At 40.6% G+C, this 15976-nt stretch overlaps 1 protein-coding gene across 6 annotated transcripts in view; it reads right to left on the bottom strand.

The window, feature by feature from the left end:
* Positions 1-855: 855 nt before the first annotated feature.
* Positions 856-15976, bottom strand: part of arid1b (AT-rich interactive domain 1B) — a 421995-nt gene continuing 406874 nt past the window's right edge. For 5 of the 6 annotated variants that reach the window (XM_063056019.1, XM_063056018.1, XM_063056017.1 and 2 more), the window contains 2 exons: positions 7629-7759; positions 857-5645 (listed from right to left, as the gene is read on the bottom strand). In XM_063056019.1, the coding sequence (XP_062912089.1) occupies positions 3909-5645; positions 7629-7759 (1868 nt within the window). In that variant the 3' untranslated portion in view covers positions 857-3908. Of the gene's footprint in view, positions 5646-7628; positions 7760-15976 lie in introns of all 6 variants that reach the window. The other variant, XM_063056016.1, reaches the window with a different exon arrangement.

The following is a 15976-nucleotide window of genomic DNA, read 5'->3' as shown; positions in this document are numbered from 1 at the left end:
ATGCACCATCCAAGCTACTTAAATACTTTCGTTGGTACTGGGTCACAAGCGATTCAGATCAAGAAAGATTCATGTTTTCCACTATATTGACAACATTTTACATTAGGCCTGGGATCATTAAAAAGGCAGTCCTAAATACTGATGGACTAAAAGGCAATGTTGAATATTAATAATGTATAAACATAAGACTTTCCTATTCCAACACCATGCAAGCAGCAAACCAGGTCATTAATACAAAACATTATACTGCTACACAGACTCAAGCATTACATGCTAGTTTTCTGGAGAAGGCTTTTGTACTGGTTTTTAGCTGTCACTAGCATTCTCCAGCACAGCATCAAACAACCAATATTTCCTGGGGGGGGGAGGAGGGGAGTCTGCAAAAATTGCATTATTTTACAAATGGTACATTACCAGATGCTTCAAAGCACTCACTGCTTTTCAATCAAGTGAATGATACCAGCAGACGTGACCCTCATATATCAAGACATCTCTGACTACCACTTCTGATTTGTGTTTTTCCCCCACATCCCCTCCCCTCGAAGCCAAAAAGAAAAATGGTTCTTAATGTGCCTACAGAATGACTGGAAGTTTAAGCTTTTATTTGTTTATTTTTATAAGTTTTCTGTGGCTTTAAAGCCTCTTCTAGTGCTTCAACATTCATGAAAAAGATTGTCGAGTACAGCAGCCATGACATGACTAACTAATGAAAACTCTTCTCAGTGGGAGAGCAAAGAAACCCTGGCTGCCCAATCAAAAATAATATTCAAACTACAGCATGAATTCATGCACAACACTGAGCTCAATGTTTAAGATTTGATTAGTCAAGTTTGGCAAACATAACAATAGCAACTTGCAATTATTTTTACACCTTTAATGTAACAAAATATCCCAAGGCGTTTCACAGGAGTGCCAACAAATAGATTTTGGTGAGTCACACAAAGTAATATATGAGTAGGTGACTCTATCAAAGAGGTAGGTTTTAAAGATCATCTTAAAAGAGGAAAGAAAGGTAAAGCAGAAAATTCCAGAATCTATATTTCTGGGAGCTGGAAATACAATGATTAATTTCAGAGATGATCAATTTGACAAACATGGATGAATGCAGGGTTCTTGGACGATTGCTGGTTTGGATATGATAACAAGGGGCAAGCCCATGGTAGAATGAAATCACAGATGGAATTTTTGAAGAGGTTTGCTTAACAAAGAAAAAAAAAATGAATGGATGTCAAAAGCTGTGAGTTGATCAGTTTATGCATTTTTAGTCAAGAGCAGCAGAGTACCTGAAGTTTCAAATATGGAGCAAGGAAGGCCAGAAGTGAACGCAATGGAATTATACAATCTAAAGATGACAAAAGCATGGATGAGATTTCTGCAACAGATAAGCAGGTAACGTTATGAAGGTAAAAACAGGTTGTAACAACATGAGAGTGCAGTATAACACTTCAGACAGATGTCATGGAAATGTTGTGACAGACACTAAAGACACTCGCTTTGTTCTCCCAAGTGGAAGGAAGCTTCTCGTTATCTAGTATGGGATGTCAGATAAGCTCTGGGGCTGTTTAAAGGGATGGTGGTATTAATGGAGGTGATACTGAAACAGAGCTGTGTTTTCTCAACATTGGTTTGGAAACTGACAATGAACTAGGATGCTTTTGTTCAGCGGCTGCATGTAGATGAAAGGAGAAGGGGGCCAAGGACGGACCTCAGGAGACAGCATGGGCAACGGTGCAAGTGGAGAAGAAGAAGCCATTGTAATAAATGGAAATTACCCTTCCAATGTAAACATAGTTATTTACATCTGGAAAACAGTATTACAGGATTGTGGCTACTGATGTCAAGGAATGCAGACATTTGAGAAACATGAGGAGGAATAAATTACACTTCTCACTGTTGCATAAAATGTCATTTGTAACTTTACGAGCTGTATTGGTAAGACTGCAGAGATTCAACCAGAGATTTCAGCACAGGGATGACAGTGGATTTCAAAGGATGATGGTTGGTAGCTGACAAAACTGCTTACAACAGAGGTAAGTTCACTAGTCAGTATTTTAGTTAACAGTTTTGGAAAACCAGTTTGTAAGTCAGTGTCACAGATAAGCAAAGTTGGAGATGCCATTCAGGTGACAGAAAGAAACTAGAAGCAAAAATAGAATCCAAATATTAAAATTCTCCAGCAATTTTAACTCTGATATGCTGAATGACAGATGACCCACTGCTGGCCATGCTCTTCAGCCAGCTGAATGATCAACGACATCTTGTCATGAACATTCTGTCAGATTCAACAAAGGTGAAGCTTCTCTAAATGTTAAACTTGATATAAGTAAATGCAAATTGAAAACTCCCATAAATAACATAACAGTACAACTGGTAAAATAAAATCCAATGATTGTGTCAAACGTTGTATTGTTGTTTCTGAGTTCAGAAGAATGACCCTTCTTTCAGGCCATCCATGACTGTAACATCGATATCATTGATTTAGAGTATCCTGCTGCTTCTGAGACCTCTGTTGCACCAAGGGCTGTCCACGTTTAGAACAATAACAGAAGAGAAATTGATGGACAATGCAACTAATTTTTCCTGCAGTACAATACATTTTTCCACCATAAAAATAAATTCTAAGCAGTACAGGTAGAACCTTCCAAAGTACTTGCATCCATTAAAAAATTATTCAAGAACAATCATCACAGCACTTAACAAGATTTAATGTACATTTATTCTTAACATGTGGAACATATAGTATAAAGATTTTATACTGAATAAATGATATTCATTAAGCCAGAGGAAAAGAAGGAATTTACATCAATGTTTTTAACTACATTATCTGAAATACAAATATGCTGATTCGCATCACTGAAAAATTTCTGAAATTGTGTTTCTTCATTTTTTTTTAAATTTCTGATCATTACCTGTACTTAACCTTTTCCACACCTTGATTACGAAGCAAAATGTGATCAGCTGCTCTCCTTGAAATAGAGCACAACTTTATACATACAGAAACTTGTACATCACCCTCATTGGAGATATGGCCAAAAATATATAATAAAAAAAATAATTAAAATCTACCACTTTGTTTAAACCTTACCACATCATGGAGAAAGGAAAACTGTAAACCTCATTCTAAAAGAAACAAAAAAAAAACAAACACAACAGAAATAGTTTGAGGGTATGTGCAATGTACAACTTCTATATACATTTACAGCCCTTTGGCTGTTGGAAAAAAATATCAAAACATAAACTAAGTGAACTAAGAGACTGCTGAGGACTGTCATACTGTGGAAGGTCAAGAAAGGTATGAATATGACAGTATCATGAGGAAGCAACTTGTGTTTATCATCACTTTCTCTCCCAGCCCCCCAACCCAGGTCAACAATTGTTTGCTGCTAGACTAATGCATTTTAATATTTTGTGTTTTACAGTTGACTATGCACACCTTTTTTTGATCCCCTATACCTAGGTCACTAAGTTCTATTGCACAGCGCTTTCTGTGGTGTGTACATTTCAAAATTAATCTGTTTTTCCCCATTTTTTTTCCTTTTTTAACTGGTAAAGAATATTTAATTGTACAATGTTTGCCACATTTCAAAATTCACCTGTTTTGCTTCCAAAAATATCATACAAACATGAAAGAAACACCCAAAGGGAATCTAGGGATAGAGATGACCCCAACTGTACTAGACAGCAACTTTGGTTAAAAAAATGTTTTAAAAAGTACTTATACACATACAGCAAATATTTATTTCCATCTTATATTTGACCAATTTGACTACTTTTTAAAGCCCAATTTCTTTAGTAAACGGGGCATAGGAGCAAAGGTTACTTTTTTTTTTGTTGGATAAATAATAGAAACAGCCAATCAAATGCAACTTCTTTGTCTCCACTCACACATGCTTGGCTTCCCACTTCTGTCATAACTGACCAATCATGAACAGTGTATCACAAATGACAGATGCAACCATAGAGTTCAGAACAGATGATATAGAAATATCTAGCAAGCGACCTTCGTGTAAAACAAATTCAGAGCGGTTCTCTTCTACTCTAGCCATGGCAAGTAAAGCCTTGGCTGCCCGGCACATCATGTGCACACTGGTAGGCTCAATCGGCGGAGGTTGCATGTGCATCAGGTTAGGCTGACTGTGCTGAAGTTGGGCCACAGTGAGGCCATCCTCAAGAAAGCTGATCAAGTTGCTGATGCTTCCTTTTTGCACAGCAATAGCTCTTGCAACCAACGTGTCTCCCTGGGCAAAGTTTGACAACAGAGCAACAGACATTTCTCGGCAGACTGAAATTCTCCGGTCCCCCACGTACCTAACCAAAGTAGCATATAGTTTCTCCTGACGGCTGAATGGGGGAGTTGCCAGGATGAGATCCACATTATTGTCCTGAATGCTGAGTTTACATAATGTTTCCAACACAAGTCGCTGTGGTGACAGGACTGAATTCAGTCCCACTGTTGGGAAAGGATCCTGGGCTTCTGCTGAAGGACATACCATCCAGTGTAGCAAGCCATCCAAAATTGGCAAACAAATGCTTTCTGGGTATATAGACAGGTCCAGCTGCCCAGAAATGTTGGCTAATGTAACTAAGGTGTTCTCCCGTAAAACCTCAAGGCAATCCCACCACCACTCGTCTTTGCTGCAGGCTACCCCTTCATCCTCTTCTTCCTCTTTCTCATATGTCCGTGGTGTTCGCTTTCTTTCTGGATGCTCATGATGAAGCAATATCAGCTTTCCCAAAATAAGTATTAGGCCCGAGTGTTTTGACATTTCAATATCATTCCCAGGCACAAAAGACAAGCTACGAACTATATTTGACACACAAATACAACGCTTTGCCAAAGAGTCCCGCCAGTCAGAGATTGTACACAATGGAGTCTCATCACGGCTGCAAGGCTCATCCTCCAATAACTTTATATTTCTGTGGTTTTTTGCCTGGTGGATGCCAAAGAGAAATTTACTGCTTTCTGTCTCAGAAGCTGAACCATTGGAATGGTCTTCTGGCAAGGCACCGGGCCGAGCTGACAACACATCATCTATTGTTGCTGTGATGCTCTTTTCTAGCTGCTCTTCTGTACTGATGGTTTTTTTGTTCTCATGCTCTTTTATCTTTTTCTCTTTAGTTGGTATACTTAAACATCCCGTCACCCTCTTGCGTGACAATATTTCCATTTTGCTCTCAAAATGGGTCTGAATGTGCTCTGTTGTGTCACCTCCACCAATTTTCCAATGGAGCAATCCACTGTCAAACTCCTGAACTCGACCAAGTTTATTTGTACGATCTACAACAAAAAGGTCCTTCTTCTTTACAATCTTCAGTGGTAGCCTGTCAAATTTACTGGCTTGTTTTGGTTTTTCTTCACCAAGTTGCAAATCATCTGCTCCAAAGTTGACTTGACTGTTTTCACTTTCTGATTGATCATCATCTTGATCATCATCATCATCGTCATAGTCATCATCAATTTCTTCCCCCTCTTCTTCCTCTGTTATATCATCTTTAGTACAGTTACCATCATCTTTCTTAAATACATTGGGATCAAGCAGAGCCTTCTGACCAGGATCTCCAACCTCGTACTCTTTTAAAATTCCAAATATTTCTATCAAGCATCTTCTGAAATATTCTACTAGAAGTTCCAGGAAACCAGACAACTGCAACAAAAACAGAGATAAAAGGACTTATTTTTAGAACTTCAAGCACATTATTCTCCATTCACTTTAAATTTAACCAAACTTATTGAAGTGGCATTAGAACTCCAAACTGCAGAGAATCTGATCCAAAATGGAGCATTCTGATTGTTATTTATGTTGCTGGCACAAACTGGGCTAGGTATACCACCAAGCATTGTTTCAATTACAATGCATATCTTCCTTCTATTTTTACCCCTCACCTTTTCCAACTGTAGCTACATAAATGTAATGCTGCATTTACAGTTATGTTTGTATGAATTTATTTATTTATTGAGACACCGTGCAGAACAGGCCCTTCTGGACCTTTGAGCCATGCCGCCCAACAATCCTCTGATTCAACCCGAGCCTAATACGGGACAATTTACAATAGCCAGTTAACTGACCAACCGGTACATCTTTGGACTGTGGAGGACACTGAAGCAGCTGCAGAAAGCCCGTGCGGTCATGGGGAGAAGGTAAACAAACTCCTTACAGGCTGCGGTGGGAACGGAACCCTGACTGCAGGTACTGTAGAGCGTTGTGCTAACCACTAGCTACTGTGCCATCCCAATGCTTTTTAGCTAACCTACACAGACTTTCACAAATTAAGATAGAACTTCATATTCAATATTTTGAAAGCCACTCAAAAGAACACTAATTTTAATATAATGTCAGCAACAAGCCGTTCAAACATAAGCTCAGAATAAGGTACAGTTTGTTGACTTGGTGGGCATGGATGAGTTGGGCGAAAGGGCCTGATTCCATGTTGTTAAACTTTGTAACAGGCTAGTACTGGAATGGATCTATTTTGCAGCAAGTTCATTATAATTATTTAGTTTATTTTCTTGTGACTAAGAGTGCTGACACTTACTCATTAAATTCTAGCATATTGCGCCAAAAGCAAGAGAATACAGTCATGTTCAACAAACTACTAAAGATCAGTCAATATCACAAAAATTGAAGATTTCAGGAAGACATACTGATGAGATGGAAGGACAACTGTCAGATTTTATTCTATATTTAATTACAGAAAAATGTGATGGTGCATCTTGGAATTTGAGGAAGCCATAATTAAATGATAATACAAAATAAATTTTGCAGCTTCTGAAAATCCAAAACAAAAAACACCCAGAAACATCTTTAAATATTGAGTCACCATTTGGAGAAAAATATTCACATTTTAGGGTATTGATCTTTTATTATTATAGTTTTGATGAAGGGTCTGCAAAACCTGTTCAGTGATTCCAGGTAAATATATCCTTTTTGCTGTAATATCTTTCTTCTGTGTTTTTTTCCTCTACATCTTATCCAGTGCTTCAACATCCTTGAGAGGGAAAAATAAAATCTGCAAAGCTATGCTCTTTAAACAGTTCTTACAGCTGAAAGACAGAGTGGGATGAACAGTAGATATAAACTGAAATCTCAAAATTCCTTTGAATGTTTATAATCAAATGTGCCAAGGACACCTTGTCATATTCAAGCAAATAACATGACTAGACCATTCTAAATTTAAAGCTGCTTATTTTCTGAATAAATCATTCACCATACTTTGATCTCAAAATCTATAGCTTAGTTGAACACAATTTGCCACTGTACAGTTTTTCACAATGTTTGCTGATCGGTTTGACCACAGACTTGGTTGAAGAAGATCTTGAGGAATAGCAGTTGGGAAAAATGCTAGTTATGATTATGACTGATTATGAGGACACGCAGTCCCCTTTTGTTGTCATTTAGTAATGCATGCATTAGTTAATCTAATTTCTCTGATTGCTTGCGCAGAAAATGACTTTTAAATTATGATATCCACAGGAAAAGTACGAAATGTACAAACTTGCGTAAAAAGATAAAGAATAGTTGGGAGAGAATCAATTCAGCAATCACCAAACTTAGACAAACAGAACTCTCAGGAAAGAGGATCATAAAATTCTAAGACACAATGTCTGAATTTCAAGGTGGTTTATTTACCTGGGAGAGGTTGAATGTCGCTACAGTGCTATCATCATAAAGTAAGATGTTGATGGTATCCAGAGCCCAAGTGCTCTCAGCCAAAAGGCCAGACTTGAGTGACATCATAACCCGCCATGCCTCTGGGGCTCCTGAAAAATTAGGAATAGCAGTTCAAACAGGTATTAGTCAAACTTGAATTCCTCAGTTAGACCCATATGAAGATTTGAAATTATACTGAATAAGCCTCAAGTAAAAAGCTCTGTCAGTTATGGTAACAGTGAAACTGCTGGATTATCCGACTGGGTTCAGTTAATCAATCTGCTCATTTGACTCTTGTCAACCACACTAATATAGTTGATGCTCAATTGTTCTCTCAAGTGACCTGCCAAGTTGGTCTGTGTAAGGGCAGTTGAAAAAAAGCTTCACAATCAGGGCAACAACACTGTGAATGAATAACAAGATAGTGGAATTCAGAAACATAGATAATTGTGAGAAGAGTAATGGAATAAAGAAATCCATAAATAGATTAGTGAAATCAGTTAACAAGATGTACAAAGTGCTTAAGTGTGGGGAAATAAGAAAGAGAGGCATTGGACTGGATTGAGTCTGAATCATCCCACACTGCCCGTTCTCCTGTGGGATGTCTGCGAGTGAATTTATCTTTTGTGCCTGTTCCAGTCCCACTGTACTTGTGGCCTCACTGCTATTCTGTAAGGAAAGTCCTTGAGCCATGACCAGGCTTTTAGCACAGTAAACTGAAGCCTTATCCCGATACATATTTTTATGTGCAAAACTGATGTAAAGTTAAAAAATTACTTTGTTTTAGTTTAAGTTCAATTGTGCTGTGAAATTTTAGTAAAATTTCTTGATCTTCTGTAACTTGATAATTAAACAGCTATGTAAACAGTTTTCAATGCCATTAACAACAGTTCTGTTAATCTAAAATGTTTGAAGCTGTAATGCTAGGTTAGTTTGCCAAATGGTATTCAAATCGGACTTTGAAATAACTCTGCACTTAGTTACTCTTAACCTTGTGTTAAATTTTTAATTTTCTTTTAAAGGCACACATATATTCATACAATCTTTATTAGATTTTTTTCCAATTGGATTGAGACATCAATTATATTCAAGGATGTCAGATTCTGTTGGCATCATGCCTATTCACTTTAGCAAGTATACTGTGTAATCTAAAACACAAGAAAATTGCTCCTTAAGATCAACAAAAGGAGGTGGGAATTAGAGATATCACAAGGACATGATAGATAGATGGGGCAGTCCATTCAGTCCTTTGTGCCTACTCTACAGTTCAGCAAGGTCATTGCTGATCTTTTACCTCAGTGTCACCTTATCACATTCTTCCATGCTCTTAATTTCTTAAAAATCTATTGATTTTTGTCATGAATATATTGAGCTCTTGATCTGTTTTGAATATACTGCGCAACTGAGCTTCCACACCTTCTTGGGTAGAAAATTACAAAGATTCACGACTCTCTGGGTGAGAAATTACTTTTCATCTTTCTCATGAATGGCCAATCCTCAATCTTCAGATACCTCAACAAGGGTAAACATATGACCAATACTTAGTCTGCCAAGTTCTGCAGTAATTAAGTATCTTTCAATCAGATCTTTTCCCACTTACTTAATACTAAGGAGTATTGACACAGTCTGCTCAATTTTTCCCTCACACAACAATCTGACAAACCTTCACAGCTCTCCTCTTTTGCAAAGATATTCTTTGGGTTGGGAGACCAGATTTGTTTATAATATTTATGATCTGGTTACGCCAGAACCCCATATAATTGAAGCAAGACATCTCTACCCTGCTGATCGAATGCTGTAACAATGAAGGCCAACATGCTGTTTGTTAGCTATTTCCACTGCTTGAAGTAAGGACATGTTTACTTTCAGTGATTTATGGTACACTAAGTGCTTCTGAACACTAACACCTTTTAATCTAAAATTACATTAAAAAAATTCTACTATTGCATTTTCTTTCTACCAAACAGGATATCACCACGTCTTTCCATGTTACCATGTAATTGCCTGTCCAGTCATCCTGCCTCTATCCCCAAAGTCTCCCTGCATCTTCCTTGCAGCTCGTGCTGTATATCATCAGTAGGCTTTAATATATTGCTATTGATTATCTCATCCAAATCACTGATATAGATTGTGAAGAATTCTGGCTCCTGAACTGAGTTATGCATCCACGACCTTGCAATTCTGAAAATGAGCCATTTATTCTGACTCTGCTTCCAGACTGTTGAACCAATCCCCAACCCACACCAGAAAACTGTTCCTACCGTACACTTAATATTGTTATCATCTCAAAGTCCAAGTACACAACTGGCTCACTCTTTTTAGTTACAGACACAAATATTTCCAGCAGATTTGTCAAATGCAATTTCATTTTAATAAATCCATACTGAGCTTGCCCTACAATATTATACATTCCTTAATTATAGATTCAAGTAATCTCCATATTACTCTAGGCTAATTGGTTTGTTCTCCCTCACTTTCCTGAAATGTTAGGGTTAACATTTCTACTTTCAACTCTGTGGGACACTTAAGAATCAATTTTGGAAGATGACAACCAGTGGTGCATCCACTATAGCCACAGTCACTTCCTTCAAAACCTTCAAGGCAGATCATTCGGTTCTGAGGACTTGCTACCTTTCGAGATTATTACATCATGAAGTTTGGAAGTGGGGATGCCCAGCAATAAGTAGAGAATGTTCGGTTCCATTTGCCCTTCTTCAAATACAGCAACACCCAGACAACATTCAGGTTTATATTTACAAATGGCATGCAACGCTGGAAAGTCATGATCAACACATGCATAGAAGCACCACCATCAAGCACCAGCATCATGAATATGTCTGTTACTTTATTGTCAATGGGTCAATAAACTGGACCTACCTATTCAAAGCATTGGAAGGGGGAGCATTTTTAACACATGGACAGGAGTCTGTATCTCACCACCAATTTTTATTTTAAGGATAAAAAAAACTGGTAATAAATGCTAGCATTGGTAATGATATAACAATGTAATTGAAGAAATATACGCAGATTGACTGTTACTTGATTTTTGCAGATGGTAGCTGCAAGTTCATGTAGTTCATGCAGTTCAATATCTATTTAAAAAGACATTTATTAAATCCTTATTTTATCATTCTAAGCTCCTACATCCAAATACTATATGATGAACTGACTTGATACATGTAACAATAATTACACTCTTCAGCAAAAGGGAAATTGTAGTATCTCCATAAAGACTGCAAGATGTAATTACCCAAGTTTTCAGAGGTACTTATTGTAAAAAGGGATGGAAACATATATTTATATACTTCTACTTACAATCTTAGGATTTCTTCAAGCACTTTATATCTAATGAAATACTTCTACAGTTAAATGTCACAGATGAGAGATTTCACTCCATCACCAAGGACACTCACTACCCTGGATATGCCCTCTGCTCATTACTACCATCAGGGATGAGGCACAGGAGCCTGAAGACATACATTCAACATTTTGGGAACAGTCTCATCCCCATTTCCATCAGATTTCTGAACAACCCATGTACACTAGCTCACTACTTTGGTCTCTTGTGATGCTATTTATTGCAACTTACAATAATTTTTTAAAATGTATTATACAGTACTGCTATCACAAAATAACATGACATATGCCAATGATAATAAATCTGATTCTCATTATATTTTGTTTACAAGGTGCTGGCCTGGATTAGATACTCAGTTCTTTGGAATGAGGCGGAAATCTAAAACTTACAGACTTAAGACCCAAGTTTGCTCCAACCACAGAGATACACGGGGGAAAATACAAGCAAAATATGTGCACAGAATTAAGGTATTAACTATATTATTATAAAAAGAAATTTAATGCAAAGACAAACAAGAGAAAATCTGCAGATGATGGAAATCCAAACACATACAAAATGCTGGAGGAACTCAGCAGGCCAGGCAGCATCTACGGGAAAGAGTACAGTCAACGTTTTGGGCTGAAACCCTTCTGCAGGACCGGAGAAAAAAAAAACTGAGGAGTAGATTTAAAAGGTGGGAGGAGGGGAAAGAGAAACACAAAGGTGAAACCTGAAGGCGGGGTGATGAAATAAACAGCTGGGAAGTTGATTGGTGAAAGAGAAAGAAGACCATGGAATAAAGAAAAGGTGGAGGAGCACCAGGGGAGGTGATGGGCGGGCAAGAAGATAAGGTGAGAGAGGGAAAAGGTGAGAGAGGGAAAAGGGGATAGGAAATGGTGAAGCAGAGGGGTAGTCGGGGCATTACCCAAGTTTAAGAAATCAATGTTCATGCCATCAGGCTGGACGCTACCCAAATGAAATAATAGGTGTTGTTCCTCCAACCTAAGTGAGGCCTCATCACAACAGTGGAAGAGGCCATGGAATGACATACTGGAATGGGAATGGGAAATGGAAATAAAATGGGTGGTTACTGGGAGTTTTCGCTTTCTCTGGTGGAGAGCGTAGGTGCTCAGTGAAGCGGTCTCCCAATCTACGTTGGGTCTCATTGATATTCAGAAGGCCACACTGGGAGCACCGGACACAGTAGATAACTCAACAGACTCACAGATGATGTGTCGCCTCACCTGGTAGGACTGTTTCATAGTCATAGTCATACTTTATTGATCCCAGGGGAAATTGGTTTTCGTTACAGTTGCACCATAAATAATAAATAGTAATAGAACCATAAATAGTTAAATAGTAATATGTAAATTATGCCAGGAAGTAAGTCCAGGACCAGCCTATTTGCTCAGGGTGTCTGACTCTCCAAGGGAGGAGTTGTAAAGTTTGATGGCCACAGGCAGGAATGACTTCCTATGATGCTCTGTGTTGCATCTCGGAGGAATGAGTCTCTGGCTGAATGTACTCCTGTGCCCACCCAGTACATTATGTAGTGGATAGGAGACATTGACCAAGATGGCATGCAACTTAGACAGCATCCTCTTTTCAGACACCACCGTCAGAGGGTCCAGTTCCATCCCCATAACATCACTGGCCTTACGAATGAGTTTGTTGATTCTGTTGGTGTCTGCTACCCTCAGCCTGCTGCCCCAGCACACAACAGCAAACATGATACCACTGACCACCACAGACTTGTAGAACATCCTCAGCATCGTCCGGCAGATGTTAAAGGACCTCTGTCTCCTCAGGAAATAGAGACGGCTCTGACCCTTCTTGTAGACAGCCTCAGTGTTCTTTGACCAGTCCAGTTTATTGTCAATTCGTACCCCCAGGTATTTGAAATCCTCCACCATGTCCACCCTGACCCCCTGGATGGAAACAGGGGTCACTGGTACCTTAGATGTCCTCAGGTCTACCACCAGCTCCTTGGTCTTTTTCACATTAAGCTGCAGATAATTCTGCTCACAACATGTGACGAAGTTTCCTACCGTAGCCCTGTACTCAGCCTCATCTCCCTTGCTGATGCATCCAACTATGGCAGAGTCATCAGAAAACTTCTGAAGATGACAAGACTCTGGGCTGTAGTTGAAGTCCAAGGTGTAAATGGTGAAGAGAAAGGGGGACAAGACAGTCCCCTGTGGAGCCCCAGTGCTGCTGGCCACTCTGTCGGACACACAGTGTTGCAAGCACACGTACTGTGGCCTGCCAGTCAGGGAATCAAGAATCCATGATACCAGGGAAGCATCCACCTGTATCGCTGTCAGCTTCTCCCCCAGCAGAGCAGGGCGGATGGTGTTGAACGCACTGGAGAAGTCAAAAAACATGACCCTCACAGTGCTCGCTGGCTTGTCCAGGTGGGCGTAGACACGGTTCAGCAGGTAGACGATGGCATCCTCAACTCCTAGTCGGGGCTGGTAGGCAAACTGGAGGGGATCTAAGTGTGGCCTGACCATAGGCCAGAGCAGCTCCAGAACAAGTCTCGCCAGGGTCTTCATGATGTGGGAGGTCAATGCCACTGGTCTGTAGTCATTGAGGCCGCTGGGGCGCGGCGTCTTCGGCACAGGGACGAGGCAGGACGTCTTCCACAGTACAGGAACCCTCTGGAGCCTCAGGCTCAGGTTGAATACATGGCAAAGTACTCCACATAGCTGAGGGGCACAGGCTTTGAGCACCCTGATACTGACACCATCCGGTCCTGCAGCCTTGCTTGGGTTGAGATGTTTCAGTTGTCTTTTCACCTGTTCAGCTGTGAAGCCCACCGTGGTGGTTTCGTGTGGGGAAGGGGTATAGTCATGAGACCAGGGTGGGGGACTGTGAAGAGGGGTAGGAGGGGAATTAGGGCCCTAAAAGGTAGTGAGGGAGGAGGTGTAGGGCCAGGTGTAGCTCTGTTCAACTAAGTGCCAGGAGGGAGATCAGTGGGGATGGATGAATGGACAAGGGAGTCATGCAGGGAGTGATCCCTGTGGAAAGCAGAAAGTGGGGTGCTGGGGGGAGGAAAGAGGAAAAGATGTGCTTGGTGGAGATGATGAAAGTTTTGGAGAATTATGTTCTGGACGCGGAGGCTGGTGGGAGGTGAAGACAAGAGCAACCCTATTGCTGGTAACGTGGCAGGAGGATGGGGTAAGAGCAGACATGCATGAAATGGAAGAATGCGGTTGAGGACAGCATTGATGGTGGAGGAAGGGAAGCCCTTTTCTTTGAAAAAGAAGGACATCTCTTTAAATCTGGAATGAAAAGCCTCAACCTGAGAGCTGAGAGCAGATGTGCTGGAGACGGAGGAATTGAGAGAAGGGGATGGCGTCTGGTAGCTGTGAGAGTCTGTGGGCTTACAATAGACATCAGTGGATATGCTGTCTCCAGAGACAGACAGTGAGATCAAGAAAGGGGAGGGAGGTGTTGGAAATGGACCAGGTAAATTTAAAGACAGGGTGGAAGTTGGAGGCAAAGTGGATGAAGTCGATGAGTTCGGCATGGGTGCAGGAAGCAACACCAGTGCAGTCGTTGATGTAGCATAGGAAAAGTGCGGGACGGTCACCAGTGTAGGCTTGGAACGTAGACTGTTCTGTGTAGCTAACAAACAGGCAGGCATAGCTGGGACCCATGGCTACAGCTTTTGTTTGAAGGAAGTGGGAGGAGCCAAAGGAGAAATTATTTAGAGTGAGGCCAAGTTCCGCTAGGCAGAGGAGAGTGGTGGTGGAGTCTGGTGTCAAGAAAAAAAATGGAGAGCTTTAAGGCCTTCCCGGTGGGGGATGGAGGTGTAGAGGGACTGAACATCCATAGTAAAAGAAAGTAGATGGAGGCCAGTAACCAGAATCATTGAAAAGATCCAGAGCATGTTAGGTGTCAGGAAAGGACTGAACTAGAAGGGATAAAGCAGAGTTGAGGTATGCCGATATGATTTCAGTGGGGCAGGAACAAGCTGAAACAATGGGTGTACCTGGACAAGCAGGTTTGTGGGTCTAGGGTAAGAGGTAGAAACGGGAGGTGCAGGGTGCGGGAACTATGAGGTTGGTGGCGGTGGACGGGTGATCTCCAGAGTCAACAAGATTGGTGATGGTGTGGGAGACAATGGTCTAGTGTTCCTCAGTGGGATTCTATTCCAGGGCCAGGTAAGAGGAAGTGTCTGAGAGTTGGTGCTGGACCTCAGCAAAGTACAGGTCAGTCCGTCAGACTCTACAGCACTCACTTTATCTGCGGGTTTGATGACGAGGTTAGGATTGGTGCAGATGGATAGATGGATAACTGAACGTTTGGAAGGATTGAGGTTGGAATTGGAGAGAGGAGTGTTGAAGTCCAGATGGTTGATGTCCCATTGTCAGCTGGCAATGAAAAGATCCAGAGCAGGCAGAAGACCAGGGCAGGGTGTCCAGGAAGAGGAGGAGGGTTGAAGAATGGAGAAGGGGTCATCGGTGTGGGGTGGTGAGTTCTTGCCAAAGAAATAGGCTCAGAGATGGAGCCTATTAAAGCAAAGACAGAAGTCTTTTGTTGTAGTATTTTTAGGGTAATAGTTAAAGGCATTGTTCAAGACAACATTTAAAATTCCAATATTTAAAAGACATCTGGACAGGTTTATGAATAAGAATGATTTAGATTTGGAGCATCTGGGCCAAACGCAGGCAAATGGGGCTAGCTCAGGAAGGCAACTTGATAGCATTCAATGAGTTGGGCTGAAGGGCCTTTATCTGTTCTGTATGACCATGTGATTTGTAGTGTCAACAAAGACAGACAACCTCACTTTAATGTTCTAATCTGAAATACTAGGATGCAAAGTACAGAGACAAATTAGAACAAAACCCAGCTTGGTGGCAGGAAGCATAGTGGACAACTGGAAGGCAGTTACCAGCCTGGATTCCATAGAGCTCTGTACTCAGTCCCACTTTTCATACAGATTCATGATTCAGACTGCTCTAAAGGAGCATGAAGAAGCTAT

Source organism: Mobula hypostoma, chromosome 8, assembly GCF_963921235.1.
Source record: "Mobula hypostoma chromosome 8, sMobHyp1.1, whole genome shotgun sequence".
Lineage (NCBI taxonomy): Eukaryota > Metazoa > Chordata > Chondrichthyes > Myliobatiformes > Myliobatidae > Mobula > Mobula hypostoma.
The sequence above is the reverse complement of the archived record's forward strand: the minus strand, read 5'-3'. Positions and strand labels throughout refer to the sequence as shown.